This window comes from Cinclus cinclus, chromosome 1 (assembly GCF_963662255.1).
Source record: "Cinclus cinclus chromosome 1, bCinCin1.1, whole genome shotgun sequence".
Lineage (NCBI taxonomy): Eukaryota > Metazoa > Chordata > Aves > Passeriformes > Cinclidae > Cinclus > Cinclus cinclus.
In genome coordinates this window covers 68,957,390-68,977,740 of record NC_085046.1, presented here as the reverse complement: position 1 = coordinate 68,977,740, position 20,351 = coordinate 68,957,390, and the positions used below count along the sequence as shown (strand labels likewise).

Genomic DNA, 20,351 nt, shown 5'->3' with positions numbered 1-20,351 from the left:
TATAAAGAAGGCAGTGACTATGTGTGTTTGTGTGGGGAGCACAAAGAAAGCAGGGGGTTTTGTGAACAGCTCTAGCCCTTTTCAGTAGGGATTCCTTCATGCTCACAATAAAGGTGTAGTTTGAACACTGTTATTCCCTCATCTTGATGCCTGAAATGAAAAAAAAATAAAACCTGCAAAAAACTTAAAAATCTGCAAAAAAAACCTTAAAAATCATCAAAAAACACCACATAAAATCTCACACCACTTTATAAAGTCTATAGCATGTGTCTACATGTGCAGAATACCTGGTACATCTAGGTAGGAGAAAAAGAAGCATTTGGTGAAAGCAAATCCAAGCATTTCCAGTGCAATCCTCAGTGCTCTGTATTTAGGCCGTGTCATGCACCAAGAACAGATTCCTTGGAGAGCATTTTCCCTTGTACTAAATAGTGTGACAGATTTTAAATAAAAAAGCAAAAATTTAGGTCTGTGATATATTCTTATATACACTAATATAAGACAAATTTACCTGTAATACAGAATTACTGTTTCATTTGATAAATGGTGGGTAAAGTCTGTATGTAGACAATGCAAACTTTTTCAGGCTGGATCTGTAGAACTTGTGCCAGACACTTCAGAGTGGTTTGAAGTTTGACCCTGCTATGAAAAGAATTGGCTGCTTTTCCTCACGATGCTTTGCAAGTCATGATGGGTGGGAGGCAGGGAAGTAGGAGTACACAGATTTAGAAAGAGTAAATAATATTATGCAAAGTAGTTTAGGATCAAAGCTTTGTTACTTGTCTGACCATTGAAAAGCTTCCATAATCCATGAGTAGCAGGGACTGCTTTCAAAAATTGCTTTAATTCTTCAGTTAAATTGTGCGTTTCATGGACTGTAGGTGCATGTCTTGAGAGACAACTGCCATTGTGTGAGCTTGGTTACAAACCCTTAACAATGAGCATGTTTTCCACAGCATCTGAATGTATGTAAAGAGGTTCCAAATTCTTGAATTGAAATAGCATGGGATAGTAAAAAACACTTTGAGGGTTTAGCTGGAATTACAGATGTTTGGAATTTTTGCTCGATTTAATTGCTAAGCAAACTGTTACATTTATATTATTAGAAACATGCAGTGTCTTATAATTAATTTAATGAAGAATTGTATATCACAGGAGGTAAATCAAATTCCTATATGCAGTGTTTTTGTCAGGCTCTAAGACAGACAACTGTTGAACAACTAGAGATTTATTTTGAAGTAAAAAAATTCACGCACTCTCAATGAATCATCCATTTTGAAAACACAGTCCATATAAGAACTGAAACTTTATCCATGGATGATTCATCAGTAATGAAGAGATAAAGATTGTTATTGTAGAAAGAATTTGGAGGGATGAGGAGGGAAGAAATGTTACAGTATTTTCTAAATACTGTAATTCTAAATTCTAAGAAGATAGACCTATTTTGCATGAAGTATTGAATTACATTAATACATTAAAAAGTAATTTGATATATTTCAATTTCTTATAAAGCCCTAAAAACAAAAAGTAGAATAATTTCCCTGAGTTGATGATTTCATAGAGAGATTAAGATAGAAATCACTTTGGTCTTCCTGCAGATGTCAATTACCTTTTAAAAAAGGTTTGCATTGAATCAAGACAAAAAACAGCTTAGTGAATATAACTTTAGTTCTCAGGTAGAGCACATTGCTCCTGGGCTGTTAAAAGAATGGACAAGAAACATATGAATTCAAACAAACAAAATGTTACTTACTAGAAGGATTTACAAAAAATCATTTCTTATAACCTTGAGAAAAATCATACTTTACCAGAGATCTGTATTTAAATGTCCAGCTAACTGTTTTCATTGTGCATTTCTCCTTAATGGATTAAAGTATTCTAAGCTGAATAATATGTGGTGAAAATAGATGTCCTGACAAAACTTTTTTTTACATCAAGGCTTCAAAATTTCAACAAAGTTTAAACATTATTTAGATATAACAATTATTTTACAAAGACTACTTTTAACATGAGCAGGCCACCCACAGTGTTGACTAGAGAAAATGGCATGCAAGCCACCCAGCGAGACTGATGTAATTTTTTTCATCTTTGCTTAAAGTATAGTCACTAGACCAGATAATGTAGAAACTTCTACACGCAATGATCAAAAAGGCTAAAGCAGTTCCAGTCTTTTTTTGTTGTTGTTGTTAATTAAAAGTAAGTCATAAGTTGAAAAAAGCAAATATTCATATGCTGTGTCTTCTCTACTACAAATGAAAATTTATTATTCTATCTTAGGAAGCAATCTTTATTAGAAAATAGAATGCTTTTTAGTTTGGATAGAAAATGTTTTAGGATGATATTTAATGTATTTATTGAAGAATATTCGTAGATAGTATAGAGACTTAAATATGTGGAATTGTTGAGCAAGGCTTCATCCTGTGTGTGATGAAGCCAGTAGGAATTGTAATGCAGTGTGAAGACAATTTGTATTCATTCTGTTAGTGACCAGCTAGTTAGACTTTTTAGTCATGACACTGTTTTGTCTTAACCATTGGTACTTTTCAGTGGCTCAAATATTGTTAATAATTTTTAAGACTTGACTTAAAAACATTAAAAAATTGTTTGCAGAACACAGTGATAACTTTAGAAGCTCTGACACTAATTACCAAAATGAAATTATACTTTTTTTTAAAATAAAGCTTTGTATGACTTTTTCTATATCCTGAGATGCATAATTTGGTTGTAAAAGGTACATCTGGAGCCAAAGCAAACTATAAAATATCTGCAGCAAAGCTAAGCATTTGAAATAGGAAAGAGTGATTGTTTTTAGTCGCACAGGGGTCTTACCACATTAAAATGCTAAGAGGTTCGCTTTGATATAGAATTTCAGCAGTTGTAAAATGTTAACACAGTTGAACAAAAAAGTATGAAAATCAGCAATAATTACTCATTTGCTCTAAAAAAACCCTGAATAACACATTAAAATGAATAAAATCTGTTTGTGATTTCAGCTGATTACTTACTCTTTTTCTTATTGTCACCATTTTTGAAATAGGAGCCAGTAACACAGCAGACACCTTATTTCAAGAAGTGCTGGGTCGCAAGGACAAAGCTGATTCAACGAGAAATGCGCTTAATGTTCTTCAGCGCTTTAAATTTCTTTTCAATCTTCCCTTAAATATTGAAAGAAATATCCAGAAGGTATAATACTTTAAAAATAATTTGCTGTTTGCTGAAAGTTGCCTTTTGACATCAGTCTTTTTCTTGACAAATGTAAATGCTTGGTTTTGTTTTTAAGGGCGATTATGATGTGGTTATTAATGACTACGAAAAAGCCAAGTCCCTCTTCGGAAAGACAGAGGTTCAAGTGTTCAAAAAATGTAAGATATGGGTTCTGCTATTTAATGGTTTCAGCTGTTTTTTAACTTAAAGGCTAAAAAGCTCATAGGAGAGCTTTATGTGGCTTTGATACAGATTTTCATCCATACAAATTATGGATTTATAGGAGTCAATTACTCTAGGCAATATTTCTGGCAGGTTTTCTGAGTGAGGTATATACCACAAAATGTGAGATCACAGCCAATTTTATTTATTTATTTAAGCCTGGTATCACTGGACATAAAAAAAGATTATAGTAATTAAAATGTGACTTTGAGTATCTTTCTCACATATTGTTGGAAAGACTTGAAAGTCTAATTCTCTGGTTTTTAAAACTGTCACACATAATACTTTTAGATGTGGCTTGTTATAAAATAATTTATATTGATTTCCACATTAACTCCAGAAGTGTCTGATACCCTAGTAAAATAACACAATTTTCAGTTCATGACTCTGCTTAAGGACACATTGGATTTATTCCTTCTCCATATTCCTAGATTATGCTGAAGTTGAAACCAGAATTGAAGCTTTACGAGAACTTTTGTTGGATAAGCTGCTTGAAACTCCATCAACGTTGCATGATCAGAAACGTTATATAAGGTAATCATTTGCCTAGTGCCTTCATCAGACATATGGTGTTAAATGTGTATTTAAATGTTTCCTAAATGGGGTAGAGACTAGTTTTACTATGGTTTAAATACTGATTGTAAAGCTGTGAGTATTTTGAGACTTTATGATTACATAAATAATGGCAGTGGAGTGGTGCTGGATTGTTTATTAAAGGACTGAAAAACAGTTCTTGAATGAGAACAATTTAATGCAGTATAACTGAGATTTGAATTTAAATCTTTAAGGCATGTTGGGATTTTGTTGCTTTATCTAAACTGACATATTGCAAGCTATGTTTGAAATGACCACTCCTAGTTTGCATACCTCAAAATAGATTCCGTATTAACTTGTCTTATACTTCAACTTGACTTGATAGTGAAATGGAATCATCCTGAGTCAGATGACAGGGAGGCTTTAATCCAGACTGTTCTGTTGTTTGAAAGTAGTAGTGGCTCTTTTACTGCTCAGGCTAAACAATGAAGTCCCTTTTTATTTCATGAACATTAACAAGTTGCCCAGTTTTCGTTAACATTTACAGATTTTCTGTTTTTTCACAAAGGTGATGTCTGCTGTAGGGCTGCTGAGATGAGCTGATGTAGACTTTAACCTTTCAGTCCTTGGTGCCAAACTTTAGCATGCTCTGGAACATTTGATGGCTTTACTTAGAAAGCTTTTGAGATTTGGATGCTACCAGGGTTCCTAGTTTGTCTTGAGAATCTCAGTGTTTTTGTCAGTTACCATAAAAGAAGCAGACCAAAGTGCTGTGCAGGAAGCATTTGTAAAATTCAGACACCTGCACAAGGTCTTGAGTGTTTTGTGTGCGCACCAAGCGCAGTTGCACAGGCCCAATAGAGGTGTTGCTGTCTTAGGTCCCTTTTGCATCTGTGAGTTTATGCCTACAGGGACCTGTGTGCATTTATGTAGAGTGCTTCTCATTCTTTTGGATGCTACATAAATATTGCCTATTTTTGGTTTTGGAATTGTTTTTTAAGATTAATAGTTCGGTGTTTCCTGTCTGTGAAGGTGGCACTGGCTATTCCTTTTCTCTGTGGTACTTTAAAAAGCAGCTGCTTAACCTAAGCCAGGTCTTAGGACCTTTTCTAAGAATTCTGTGAAAGATTCATAGTTGCACGTGTGCTTGATTCTGTTTTTTTGTTTGGGTTTTTTTTCATTGGCTGTGTTTTATTGTTTCTTGCTTGAGTTTTTCCAGTTGTTGTTTTGGTTGGTTGTTTTCAAGGTGTTTTGTTCTTTAGCCCCTTACCTTGAGCTACTGAACCTTTAAAAATACCCCAGCCTATGTTAAAGCAGACTGTGTTAATGTAACCAAATGTATTTCACATGTAGAAGTATAATAAAGGAGAGCAGGGAGTGGATGAATGTGGAATAAATTAATTCAAATGAATCAGTACAGTCCCAGCCTAAGAAATTGTTAAATTAGTTTCATTACTCTAAATATACATGGGTGTATTAGTATAAATTTTCTGAAGGCAAGGTATGAAGTAAAAATGAAACTAAGAAAATCCAAATTGTAAAATAGTTTGCATAAACCCTGCTGTTTTTATGAGGGGTTTTTCTTCCTTGATACACTTGTATTGTATGTCTCTGAAGTTGAAGGCTGACCAAGACCTAACATATTGTAGTTTTCTCCTTCAGATAGGTAATGTTTATAATTAAAAGACTAAAGTCCACCATAACACTGAAAAGGACTTGAGTTCATAATTTATGAATGTCACCCTGTCAGAATGGTTAGTTGTGTAATTTTCTTATCCATCCAACCAGTCCTACTTTGACGGTTTATTTTTTGTTCAAGTGCTGCAGACATTTGTCAAAAAAGACAGAATTCAACACAGTCCTAATTAACATTAGGTACTATTGTAGTAAAACAGCTTTTGTGAGGGAGCAAACATTCCCTGCACAGCTTAAGAAAATATATCAGTATAGTTTATGTTAAGCATCTTGACTTTTTTAATCTGTCCTAAGTTTCATCAGTGCAGAATATAACAGTGTGCCTTAAACTGTAGAGCAGCTACCACTTTTTGGAAATAGTCTTTTGGATGTATTGTTGTCAGATAGTCTTGAGTGCCATACATGAGACTACATTCCTTTTGTGTTCTCTTCAAAATCACAGCAGCTGGCTTCTAATACTCCTCTCTCCCTAAAGACAGTGTTTCTCTTCTGGAAACTAGAAGCCACAGTCCTTTTTGTTATCTCTCCCCCCTCTTTTTTTTTCAGACTGTGCATGGACAAAAAAACACCCAACCAAAACAAACAAACAAAAAGACCAGGAGCCTCATTTATATGAGTTTGTGCATGCATGTGCTAAAATTAATGAGCTGCCAGAAATTAATTCCTTCTGTAATTACTTGTTAAGATTGCACAATGATACAGTCATATACAGTAGGAAGAAAAATACTGTTTTATGTGCTTGAGATGCCATCACTGGTTCCACTCAAATCTGAAGCATTAAACTTCAGCCTTGCAGATAGAGAGTTTGGTTTCCTGCATACTTTAGTAGAGACACAACTGGAAATACCTATTAATATGATACTAAAGGTTTTTATTTCTCTAAGATTATTTTTTTGGTGGAATTTTGTCTCACTAATTGAAGAAGGAAGAACACAAAATTCTGTTTGCAGTAGATAGGAATGTATCTTAATACCTGTTCTTGATTTTTTAAAGTTATGTAGAAAAGAAAAAAATATTTCTTAATACATGCTTCGTCTGTTTTAATGAGGCCTTCAGTGTGTCAAGTCAGAACTGTGATTTTTGGACTGGATTTTGCAGATATCTTTCTGATCTTCATGCACCTGGGGACCCAGCTTGGCAGTGCATTGGTGCTCAACATCAATGGATTCTGCATCTCATGCACAACTGTAAGGAGAGCTATGTTAAAGAACAAAAAGGCAAGGATACGTTTTTATTTTATCTTTATATATATATATATATATGTATGTATGTGTGTATGTATGTATATTTGACATTCTGGAATTTGGCATTGCCTTTTATTTTATTCTGGTGTTCAGAGGATATTTTAGTTTTTCCCCCTCAATTTAGATAGCTGTTTACAAAGTTGAAAACTGACTTAATGTTTTCTTTATTCTGTTATAAAAACAAAACAGCAGTTGGAGTTTTTCTTTTTGCTTACTTTATTATTTTTGAGCTCTTTACATATGGGAAAAGCATTAAGTTTCAATCATTTATCCATGGTTTACTCTCCTCGTGTAACATTTCTTTGAGGTCATATCAAGTTTGGATTGTTCTCTGAATCTGCCGGTTAGATTTCTTTATCACTAGATACTCTTTTCGTATATGGATACATGTGACATTGCAGCACAGTGGAATAACACTTGATTCCCTGACATGTAGTGAATATTATGGAGTCCTTTCTTTGTGTGTAGTTTCAAAATTCAGGTTACACTGACTCTGGGCAGAGCAAGGGGAGCTGGACAAAGGGGATATTTAAGCAAAGTTGTTACTAAAACCAATATGAATACAGAGTTATATTCTGTTTTTGACAGGGCTGCTACTCCATGAAAAGTGTAGGTATTGCTTGCAGGTGTGGCAGCGACTTAGCTACAAATTAACATGATTTATCACATTAGAATATATATATATATAAAGCCTTCCAGCAGGTGGAAGGCTGCTAGCCTGACATTTCTAGTAGTAAAATCTGAAAACTGAGTTTTCAGAATTAGGAATGCCTTGTTTCTCAAGAAGTCTTACAGAGTTTGCTGCCAGTTCTGAAATGAATAGCATATTGGAATCTGGTATCCCTTGGCTTATAGGTAACTCCCATATTTAGTGTTAGTGCGTGCATATCCCAAGCCAAATAAGGTGTTTTATTCTGAGAAACCACTGAAGTTTTACCGAGTTGGAGCTGCTGTAGAAATGTGCTGTAAATTTTCTGTAGAGACTTTAACTCTCTGATGCACAGGTTGTGACAGGAGGCATGGAGTTCACAGAGTGCATCACTTGTGACAGCAATACCAGTAAGTTTTAGCTTAAAAGTGTGCACAGACCATCTTTGCCCAGCAAATGCAGGTATCAATACTTAATATTTTGTGCACGTACAACAGAAATGCTTACAACTCATCAAATTCCAATCGTTTTCTTCCAGCCTTCTATGTGGTGTTCTGTTGATTATAGTTTTTTGTGCAGGTTTTAAAATACTCAAAAATCAGTCCTAGCTGATTGAATTTCTCACTTACTATCTAGTAGGACAGAGGAAAGTTGCTAAGCATGATATTTACTTTCCATAGATATTTAATTTTGGCATACACCAGGTGGGAGACGAAAAAAAGAAAACTCAGAAGGATTGGTTTCAACTGCCAAGTAGTGCAATGCTGGTTGTGATCAGAGGCATGGCATGCATTTTAATCTACTTTAATAGGTGTATGCTTTTCAAACTGGAGAAGTGTGGAGATTTACTCAGTTTGGTTATGCAAGACTGTGGGATCAGATCAACTTAAGTTTGAAATGTTATTTATATGTTCATAAATTCATAGGCTCTTTTTGAGATAAAATAATGAGTTTTCAAACATTTAAGTTTTCCACTTAATACCTGCTTTAAAAATAGATTTACTTTTTAGTTTACTGAGCATTTGGAGGAAGAGGTGGGTTGTAAGACTGGGATTCTAATGAAAAGGGAATTACATTTTTTCTAGTTTTCCATTGTTTCTAGCATCTGGCAGTCTTCTACTATGAATGCTGGAACAAGCAGACAGCAATTGTAGTTCCACCTTGAGCATACCAGCTCTTTCTGGCTATTACCTTAGTTCTTTTGCCAACTGAATCTGTGCTTTCAAACTTATTGAGTCAAAACTTTTCAGCATAGTAAACTTAAACCTTAGTAGAAGATTGTATCTACTTTTGCATTTCTGCAAAGTTTTTCACCTTTTAGCTGAGCTTGTTGCAAAGCATTTTGCTGCTGTTTTATTCGTTTTGAAAGAAGAGCTGTGCTCTAAGTCATTACACATGACTTTTACTACTTTAAATAGGTTTGGAATTAGACAAAGTCCCTACTTTTCTTACCTGGATAAGGTTGGGTTATTTAAAACCATTAGAAATTCTGGACAGGATTTTTACAGATGATTGTCAAACTGCAAATATTCTCAAAGAATTGCTGGCCATGATGTGTTCCGGAAGGGAAGGCCAACACCACAATTATTTGTTAAACAAGCTAAAACACAGTCCTAAGCACATTCTAAGGAGAAACTTACTCCCAGTTTAGTCACTGGTATATGGGGCAAAATTATTCCAGTTGTCTCCACACAACTAAAATGACATTAGTCATGACAACTGAAATAATTTCATTTTCTTATATAGAAATAACATCTTCTCCTGCTGTCATCTGTAAGAGTTTTGACTTATCTGGGCCAATAGTAATGGCAGTCAGGAAGAACCCCCAATACTGCAAGAAATAATTCTAGTTTTCTACATCCTCTCTAGGGTCCTCACCTGATAATTGCCCTCTTTTTAATAACTTCCAAGAATCCCCAGACTGAAGGACAAGAGTAAGCTAATTTAGATGCCAAGGTATTGGAATGTGCTATCAGAACTTTTTGTATTAAAGATATACATAAATACATGTTTGTTTTAGGTTCATATCATATATTTTTGATGTGCTAAGCTTTGTCAAATAATTTGGCATTGTGACTTAAAAAGCTGACAACTGCCAACAGCAAATTCTTTAATTGAATCTTTCCTTTGATTTTAATAGACATTAATCATCTCTTATAATCTGATTGTTAGTTAATCGGTTGCATTTATTTCAATGGGTACAAGTAGGACATGGAATTCCCTCAAGTTGTGTGTATGAAGTACTTCTCAGCAGCATTTTGGAGTGTATTATTTCCCTTCAGGAAAAACTCTGTTTGTGTATGGGTACAGTGCTTCCCCTCAGTCCAAACAACCTTGTTGGCTTGATGATTAATCTTGCATTATGTCGATTAATGTTTCATGATGTGCTACGATATGGCTGTTGTCACTCACCCATCATTGCCTTTAGCCTATTTCTTGCTATAGAAGACTTTCCTCATTTATGAGGCAAAGAAGAAATGCATATGATGTTCATATTATGAGAAGCTGCTTGACTCCAAGCCCACATGTTTTAAGGAGTGAGTGAAAGTGCAGATAAGACAACAGGTCAGAATAAGTAGCCAGGGCAAAGAGACCAAACAGCGCTGCCAAAGGCATAGTGTGGCAGTACAGATGATACCCAAATCATAAAGCTCCTATGCTCCTCTCCTTGTTTTAAGCCATTCTCCTGCTGATGATCAGATTCTTTTGTTAAAGGTGCAGCTGTGGATGTGGGACCCATGTGCAATTGGCTGGAACCCTAGCTTATGTAGTAATGCTTGTAAATGAGTGGATTTATTGCATTATGTAGAAAACTTAAAATGCTATCTGCCTTACTTATGGAATAGGCAGTTGTGCTCCTTTATTGTTTTAGAAACTTTTTTATGGTTTTGAAGTTTTTCTGAAGCTTAGGTGAATTAGTGTTATCTACATAGTCATATCCCATGGTTTTGTCCTCAGGGAGGACTTCAAGTAAGTAAAGCCAGTTTGCTGCTGTTATTTAGTATGTAGATATGTTAAGGAGAAGGAGATGCATGAGATGGAAAAAAATTGAAAAAGAGAATTTTTTCAAGCCATGAATATAAAGGTTACCATGGAAGAGCATATGCTCACATAAAGCAGTATTTATTAGATCTCTAGTAAGAAATATTTGAATGAGAAACTGAATTGTGCTGGTATTTTATGCCTTGTATTGGCTAAAGGCCAAATTGCTGCTTTTGGCCTTTGATCTTATGATTTGTAGATATCTAGGGACTTTCAATTCTGGTACCTAGATACTAAATAGTTTCCTTCAGTTGCGATTTTTTGTATTTTTAAATTGTAACTATGCTTGGCAATTCCTCTATTATTAAAGCATAATTGTAGTTTTTCACTATGGTTTATGCTTCCCAGATTTGTTGGAGTGCTGGAAACATGGACAACATAATGACATAAAATGACATGAAAATAAATGTAAATAAATGAGGTTTAGTTTAAAATTTTCCTGAGGCACTGGGCAGATAGCCAAAAGGAGTTAAGCAATGGGATTCTTAATGCAAGTATCAGGGACAGAAGCTGTGGAGGTTAAGACTGTTTTTTGTGTGGCCAGTGGTTATTGCTTAGGCTTTAATAGTGGTTTAGTACATTTCATGATCCTTTGAACTAAAATGGGTAGGGACTCCCATCCAGTTATCCTCAAACTGGCTGAGAAAGCCTTAATTTCTTAGCAGGTTATTGCAAACTTTGTCAAGTCTCACTCCTGCAAATTCTTATTGAAACCACTTTTGCCAGTACCTTGGTGGGGATTTTATGAGTGACCTAAATCACTCACCTGTGATGCTAATCTTTGAGATTTTATGTAATATTATTGCAAATCATCTACCTGTTAATAGCTAACCTGATTAGAAACTAAAGCTCTAAATGGAAACACTGACATGGTTGTAGTGTTACCTTTCTGCTGCCCTTTGGTTTGCAAAATATGTAATACGCAACCTATTAAAATTCCCAATGTGGAGCCACCTCTTCCAACAGGAATAAGGTAGTACAGTCACTGTGATTTTTTTTTTTTAATTATCATCATTATTTGTTTAGTTATTACTGCTGAAAAAAGTATAATTTTTGCAGCACTGAGCATGATGCACAGCTCTCCAGGTATTGTAAAGAACTCCGCGAGGTTTTTCTGTGCCAGAGTAACAGCAGCTGTACTTGGTGTGAAAGAGAGAAATGGATGCTTAGACCATGTTGCACTTTTTTCCTGTGCCACACTGAGATTCTATTCACCTTGCAATGAATGATCCATCTTTGTTAGATCAGACAGGCCGGCAAGGCTTGTGTCAAAAGGGCCTTTTCAATTTGTTATCCTAGCAGCTGGTTCTCTTCCACTGCCTTTGCTTACTGTACATCTGGAAGAAGAATTCTTGCAGCTGGAAGCCATTTCATGTCTAACCCACATCCCCTGTCCATTGCAGAAATACCCTTTTGACAGCAGATGTCAAGCAAGCCCTTAATGGATTATTAATTTTAAAAAAAAGTGAGAGAGAGAATAAAAATTGATCAGTATAAAAATTAATAGAAGACTCATTTTGCTCTTTTACTGCCTGTATTTTAAGTTTGCTATAATTTTAGAAATTTTAATTGCATCCAGCACGTTCACAAGTTCAGGAGACATTCTTATTTTATGTAATACTTTAAATAATATTAAAGTACTATAAAGAGAGTAACTATTGGTATTAAAAAGCAACACAGGTAGCTTAAAATGAAAATTGTGAAGATTATTATGAATGAAGATAGACTGAAACTCTTCAGTGGCCAGAATTTTACCTTTGTGTCTGCTCCAGTCTTCAGTCATTTTTCAGGCAATTGAGTTAAGGTGAGTTTTTCCAAAAGTGCTGATGATCTTAATGTCTGCTGGAGCTGGTAAAATGAAGTAATTTTTATTTATGTGTTGAGGTTGAATGCTTGGCTCTTGTTTCAGAATTTTTTTGGCCTGAAGGGCTGACAATAAGGCATATCCTTAGGCTGTAAAATACTTTGAACAGCACTAGAAAAGACCCAGTTACCCTTTCTGCAGTAAACTTAAAAACAGTTTCATTATAAATGCATTTACAGTAATGAAGACTAGCTTTAAGATTTTAAAAAGCATTCATTTTAAAATATCTTCCAAAAGCATTTTTTTCTATCAGTTTTAATCTTCCATGCTCGTCTCTTTTCTAGAAAAAAGCTATCAGTTTTCTTCTTGTTCACTAGAAATTTTAAGGTTAGAAAGAAAAATTACCTTTAAAAAAAAAAAGAATAAAATGCAGTTATTCATCTGCTGAGCAGGTTACTTTTTCAGTAATTACTCCTGCTCCCCTAATTTCTTGCCTAGACAAATTGAAATTCTCAATGCGGTGTCATTGAAAGGAGCCTTATCCCGATTGTGTCGGTGCGGGCTCCAGGCACTGTGTGTTTGGTCAACAAGCAACAGTGGGTGGTCAGGCTGTAGCACAGGACAAGGGCCTGCTGTGCACAGGAAAAAATGTTCAAAGGTGTTTAAGGCTGGTAAGGAAGTCTGCCGCCCTTCAGAGAGTCAGGAGGCTATAGATCAGCCTTCCCTTGCTGTTGTAGCCTGTGAGAAAATTCACTGTAAGATACATAATGGGTGAGAAACCACAGCAGCTGTATTCACCTGGTTGCACATCTTGTAGGGTTTGGGTTTGTTTTTTTTAATTAAACTTGCTCATGTACATGATATATATGCTGTATGCGCATGTACGTGTCATATATGAGCAAGTATGTAATGACTGACACTTGACTTAACATGGAAAATCTCACTGAAAAATTACTTAACCTAAGGTTGGTCACTTGTTAACAATTTTCTTTGTCACTGCAGGAAGTACTGGCACAATATTAATCCCCTGATCACCAGTAGCTTTTGTAAAAATCATTACTGGAAGTCATGTAATTGTTGCACTGGGCTGGCAGAATTGCAGAGTGTCTGAGGCTGGATTATCGAGGGAGGCAAGGGATGTGTGACTCCTTCAAGAAACCTCTGCCTGCCAGACCTCAGAGGGGGGGAAAAAACCCAGGTAGTTGTGGAGCAATGGATATTGCAGAACAATTTTGCACTCCACTTGGTAATAGTTCAGGAATATAAAGGTGAAGCAGCTTTTAAAATTTTAAATCTGACTGGTTTGCATATCATGGAAAAATTTATTTTAGGCAAATTTCATGTCAGCTGTCTTTTTAATGGAGGTTGTAATGCACTTGCTTGCCAAGAATTTGAAGGTAACAATACAAAAAATGGGGTCAAGGTTAGTATGTCAGCCACAGGTACTGTAGGATCAGAAGTACCCTATAGTATGATAAGCCTGCAGTTAGGGGTCAGCACGGGTGGCTTTTGATTTACTGAAAGTTAGGTCAATCAAATAATTAAATATCAAGTGACTGTGCTTTTACTGTGTTCTTTAGATTCTTATTTTGGTGAGATCTTACTGCACTAGAACAGAAGAGTGAAAAAAACATTGAAATATTTTTATTTCACACAGCTTCTGAATACGCACCTTCAAAATATCTGTGCGCAAAAAGTTGAAACCCACAAAAATCCTATAAAAACTAAAAGCAGTATTGAGATCCTTAAAACTTTACACTTGATTATGTAGTTGTAAATGTAACAAAGCGTTAAATTATACTTCTGTTTTGTCATTACTGTTGGGTAGAAGAAGAGATTGCAGTACTTTTATTTTTCCTGTGTTTCCTTGGTTAAGTATAATCTTGGCACTGGAGTCACTGACAGATAATGCTTCATGTAGTTGCTGTATTTTGGAAAAAAAATACTTTTGTAGCTTCAAATATGCAGTGTATTTTTTAAAAGTGAAGATCTACCGGGAATATTTTTTTCATGTTGTTTATATTTCTTAAAACCTGTTAGCACAGTAAAAAGTTAAATTGTTTCTGTCCTACATTCAGGATCTAGGAATGTAAAAATAGTACACAAATCAAATACTGAGTGGGCAGTAAATTATTATTTGGTTAGTTTATTTAGGTTTATAAATATTATTGTCTGCAGTCCATACTACTGTTAATTCACTGTATTACATTATGCTGCTAAATTTAAGCTGCTGGCTCCAGAGAGGGAATGAGTTGGGATAGAAGAAAAATTGTTTGTAAGTTAACTCTCACTTTTTTACAAGATTTATGTGTTAGTGTGCAGTCTTCAAGCGCTATCTTCTGGTAGGGTGAAAGCAAGATCAGCTTTGCTAATGTAGTCCAGATGTTTATTAGTCCTGAGGGTATATGTGCTGTTGTAGTTCCCTGCTGCTGTGTTATACTTGCTTGTAATGCTAGACAACCAATTAAGAAATTAGTTCATGTTAAACTTTCTTTTCCTGGTATGCCTGCAAACTGATGATGTGGTTTTTCTGGTGGAACAAGAGAGTATTCTCTGGTTTTCTTTTACTGGTGAATGTATAAACCATTCAGGCTGCGTGGGCCTAGTGCATCAGCAGCAATACAGCTACCTCGAGCAAGTGGTTTTAGTTGATCTAATTCACATTAAGGTGTTTTGGTAAGTGTGTCTGTTCTTCTTAATTCTGAGGTTTAATTGGCACTGTCATTTCTAGAGACCATCTGTTTACAAGACCTTCCTTTTATTAACATGCTGTCTGAAAGCTGAGAACTTAAATTCTATGCAGAGAGATCAGAGGGATTTTTTTGTTATAGTTTTTGTGAAAATAACATTGCTACACTCTTGCCGATGTTTTTTTTTTTTTAATAAAATATGTTTTAAATAGCAATGCCTGTGACAATTTTGAGTTAGCCTTCTTGACATACTTTTTTTTTTTCCCCCCCAAATAAAATGCAAATATGTTGCATCTCACTCAAATGCTACTGAAATCCCAGAAACTATGTGAGACACTTAAATTTTCTCAAGGTCTTCTACAATTTTCTTTTTATTCTGTGTAGAATTTCTGTAAGATAATGAATATGTATCTTTTTTAATCTGAAGAGGAATTACTTTGTTTTTTACTTCATTCTGTAAAGTTGCTGGATTGTTTTCCTGGATGCTGATAACTGCAAAGCTTTAGTTTTTTGCTTTCTCATTACTGTGCATTTTTAGTTCTTTCAAAAGGAAAAATCTTTCCACGATTTCTTCTTCAGTCTCACTGTAGATTTTGTCTGTGGTGACAGTGGTTAATACACTGCAGCAGGTTCTATATTGCTGAAAACTCTTCAGTTTTAAAGCTGTCACAAAGATGAGATGTGTTTAATAAGTGGTGTAGGAGTTAAACAGTGAATAGAACTCTAGGACAGCATGAAGATAGGAAGGCTGAGTTCACTGAGTCAGTTAATACAGTGTGTCAATCACAATCGTGAATGATGTAAATTGGATCTATTTACTTAAGTGTCTTATACTATCAACAGTAAGAAGATGAGTGGAGGAAGTGATCATTATTTTGGTAATGATAATGCCACAGTGAAAGGCCGTAGGAAATTTCTTTAAAAGCCTTTAAAGAATTACAAGAGAAGGAACTTCTTTCAAAGTTAACTAAAGCCCAATACTGTCACCTATTGGAAGTTTGTGATAAATTTCACAATGCTTTATATTGCTCTTTAAGCCCCAGCTGTTGAAGCAAAAGGATTAGGTATACCTTTTCTGCCATGCTGCTCTGACACCAGAATAAATGTGCTTTGAATAGGTTTTGCTTTGTGTTCCTCCTGAATCTAAGTATTTCAGTTTTTCAGCTGGTGGTCATCCTCTCTGACCTTCCTGTTATTTTAAGTGAATGCAGGTATCAATGGAAAATGCCAACAATATAAACTCATATGCTGGGATTCTCACTACAAAATTCAGCATGACTTATCAGATGCAGTTTTATAAGTATATTTCAGTCTAAGAAAAGGGTTTTTTTGCATTGAGAACAATCAATCACTGAAGTAAGCTCCCCTGTGACATCACAAAGTTGCTGTCACTGGAGGTTTTCAACAGTGAACTGGATAGGGTGCTAGATAATCTCACTCTGTCTCCCTTTCCCATGAAAGGTTGGACTAGATGGTCTTCTGAGATCCTTTCCAACCTGGGCTGTTCTATAATTCTGGAAATTTTGGTTCATTTAAGTGTGTACTTGTTACAGCTCAGCTCAGCAATGCTGAAATGGTTTTGTGTGAATACTTTCAGAAATGTCTCTCTAAGGTGAAATGCATAGAGCTGCAGTTTAGACTTGTAAAAAGTTATTGGCAGTGTTGCAGTACATTAAAAAATTATCATTGTCCTCTTAGTCTTCTTGTATGATTGTTTTTCAAAAAGCATGTTAGACTCCAAGTATCCACGTCCATCAGATTAGATCCTTGCTTAGACTTGTGAATAGTGACCTATGTGTGGACAGGCACCCAAAGTAAAAAACAGTGGTTTGATACATTGGAAAACATTTTGTGGGTTTGTAGTTATGTATAAATAAGGAAATTAATAAAGGAAACATGCCATTAGTTCATCTGATTCCTGATGGATGGATTTTTTTTCTACCTGAACTCGGTAGAGACAAAACAGCTAAGTGATAGTTGAACTGTCTGCCCTTAACTGCTTCAGCTAGACACAAAATAAACTTCTGCTGTTGAAAAGTGTATTTAGGACATATACCAGAAAAAAAGCATGGGCAATGTCACTAATGGCATAAATACATATTTATCCATGGCCTTCAAACAACTAATTCTAGGACATTAATTATAAACAGAGAAAGATACAGACCAAAATACTGGTCTGTTTCCCCGTGGTACTTATGATTTTGGGTTTGCTAGAGGAGTGGTCGTATTGAATAGCATCAATACAGATGAACAGAGTCTAAATAAAGCAAGATTAAGAATGTTTTTATAAAATAACACTTGTATCACTGAATTTAATTAGAATGCCATATGCAGCATGCAGTTTCATGTGCAAACTGACATGCAAAGTTATTCTAACATTTGGGTTTTTTCCCCTCTGCCCAGGCAATGCATTGCTCCACAGCCCCATGCTGGACCTGGACAGTGATGTGCGTCCATCACCAATTGGCCACCTCAGTCAAACTGCTTCACTGAAAAGGGGCAGCAGCTTTCAGTCTGGCCGTGATGATGGTAGGCATCTGTTCTGTTTGAAAACAAAAGCTGCAGTCCCACACTGTCCACTGTGTAGAGTAGTCAAAAAGCCAAACAAAAACCTATGGTTTTTTTTATTGTTACAAAATACAGTTCTTTCTTCATACACATCACTATTGCTTACTAAATAAGTCCTCCGTGTTTTCTGCAAGCAAAGAGCAGTTCATAAATTCAAATTCAAGTTCAAAATTTGCTTCTTAGAATGTTGTTAAAGTAGTCAAAGTGTTTTTTTTCTCTACAAGACCAGATATTTTCTCTTGCATGCATAGCCACCTACTGCATTTTGCTTGTTATACATTTTGTGTGTATTTGCTAAGATGGTTCTCCTTGCATTTGTACCTTCTATCACTTCCCATATCTGGCTCTCTGATTCTTTAAACTCAAAAAGGGAAGCAAAATGTTTGACTAAGCTCAAGCAGTCTGTCTGTCCACAAGCAGCTGAGGCCTTCAGTTGTAAGTGTCCTCAGTACCCTTGTCCAAACAACTTCTTCTCAGGAATCTTTCAATGGTGACATCACAGAAGACAGAAGACATATTTTTCACAGAATAAATTATTCCTTACTTAAATAGCTGTCTTACTGTTACCCATGTCATTTCTCAACCCAAAGCCTTGCATGGAGGTGATAGCAAGCGTTACAAAGCAAAACACTAAATTACTGACTGTTTTTGAATGCCGTCCACTAACAGTACTAATGCCACACTTAATGTAGCAAGCAACACCCAAAATCCAATTTAAGTTGTTTGAATTCTTTTGCGTAAGCAGGAACTTAATTGCCTATATGGCTGACAATTCCACTTCAGTTATTTTGCTTGTAGAATCTTAGTTATGGATTTACTTTTACAACCTGAAAAAGGTAAATTTTCAGCAAGTTTTGCGTATTCTGTAGACACCAATTTAAACCAAGATTCAAAGGAAGACTGGGGAATTGGAGCACTATAATAAGCCATACCATTTTTCTAGAGGTAGAATGAGTTGCCTATGACTTGAGTTCCTTGGTGCTTAGGTGCACATGAGCACTGATAGCTCTACCATCCTTGTTCTTCTCTGAGTGGAGAGACAAAGCAAACCTACAATTTAGAATGCCCCTGCATGAGCTGCCATTCCAAATGTGCTGTGATGTGTTCTGTTTTCAGTTGTTCGTGGATCTTTTTAGTTTTTGGTAAATTTAAGGAATGGCATCTCTGGGCTTTTTTGGTGATTTGGTATGTTGGGTTTTTTGGTTTTTTTTCTCTCCAGTATGTTCAACAGTGGTTGTCCAAGATACTGGTTAAAGAAATAACTATGAATTCAAAACTGCAGCATTCAGATAACATTCAGCTCTTGCTTGAGCATAGGTTCATGAGAATACATAAACAATAGACAATAGCTCTAGTTTCATCTTCAGAGTAGTATAGCAGAGATTATAATAGAATCAATGGAAAAAAATATTAGATTGGAGCTTTCTTTAGTAACAAAGTAAAAATATCCTAAATTTATGGCCATACATAACCTTTCGATATGATGTGTAGTAGCTTATTCTAAGAGGTATCTGCTGTTTGCAGGCTTGGGACTAAGCGTGAATTATGCTTCCTCGAGGGGAAAAGAATTTCATAGATGAAGTAAATCTTGCCAGTATATTTCCAGTTACCAACAGACATCCCTGGTTATAACCTTGGATTAGTGCTGGAGCTTCTGGCAAAGATGAAATAGTTTCTCAAAGGAACCAAACTTTTTTCATTAGAAGTTGGGGTGTGTAGAAGTTACAGAGCCTCTGCTGCTTATAGCTCTTTTGGCACAGCTCCCTGACATAGTCACAGCTTGTTAATGAGAGTTTTTCTGCCACTGGCTCTAGATCAGTTCTCTAGCAGTCATAAACCAAGCTGGTGAAAGTATCTCATCTGTGTCCACACTAGGATCTTTTCCAGTTGAGCTTTGACATTTTCATGTGTCCTAAACAGATATATCGCTCTCAACACAGTTGCACTTGATTTATGTTAGACCCTCTTCCCAAATTTTGGGCTTCCATTATGATTTTATTTTCAAATACTAATTCAAAATGCCTTAACTTTTTGCCCATGAGAAGAAATGGGTAGGGCAGATGTTCAATTCTGCAGTAAAGAAATGGAGCAATACATGATCCAGACTTCGACAAATGGAACCTGCTGAAGGCATGCTGTACTTCAAGGAGATTCAAGACTGTTTACCAACACAATTAAATAGTGAAGCTCTGGTGAAGCCTACTAGTATGTAATGTGCTATTAGGCAGCTATTTTTGCCTATCTGGTGAATTTCTGTTGTGTGCAGGCAACATTCTGTAGCAAAGTAGATACAAAAAAAGTGCTATTTCTTGCAACATCTTTCAGCATTTCCACAGTGTTACATAGGCTGATATTATATTTTTAAATTTATCATTTGTACAAGACCTGAGTTTATACATTAAAAAACACCATATTAGCACACATGTAATTTTAAAGTGTCTTAGTGGCTTTGGATATTTGTTTTGGGGTTTTTCAAAAAATACGTGATTTCTTTGTCCAAGTGTTCCAAAGCAGAATGTAGTTCCTGAAGTGAAATACAAGTCTCTTATCACTGTTGTACTGATACCCTGTTCTGTTAAACCATTGTGATCATGAAGGTTTCAATGGAGAGCATAGATGGTTATGGAAGAATATTTCACAAAGGTTTCCTTTATTTTCTTTGTTAATGAGTACTTCTGCCTCTGTTCAGTTTTCTCATT

The 20,351-nt window shown here is 35.5% G+C and overlaps 1 protein-coding gene across 1 annotated transcript in view; it reads left to right on the top strand.

Annotated features, from left to right (window-relative positions):
• EXOC2 (exocyst complex component 2) overlaps positions 1–20,351 on the top strand; it is a 123,543-nt gene that overhangs the window by 44,866 nt on the left and 58,326 nt on the right. The window contains exons 8-12 of the mRNA XM_062499341.1: positions 3,038–3,183; positions 3,281–3,362; positions 3,858–3,960; positions 6,754–6,872; positions 17,488–17,613. Coding sequence (XP_062355325.1) covers positions 3,038–3,183; positions 3,281–3,362; positions 3,858–3,960; positions 6,754–6,872; positions 17,488–17,613 — 576 coding nt within the window. The remainder of the gene's footprint in view (positions 1–3,037; positions 3,184–3,280; positions 3,363–3,857; positions 3,961–6,753; positions 6,873–17,487; positions 17,614–20,351) is intronic.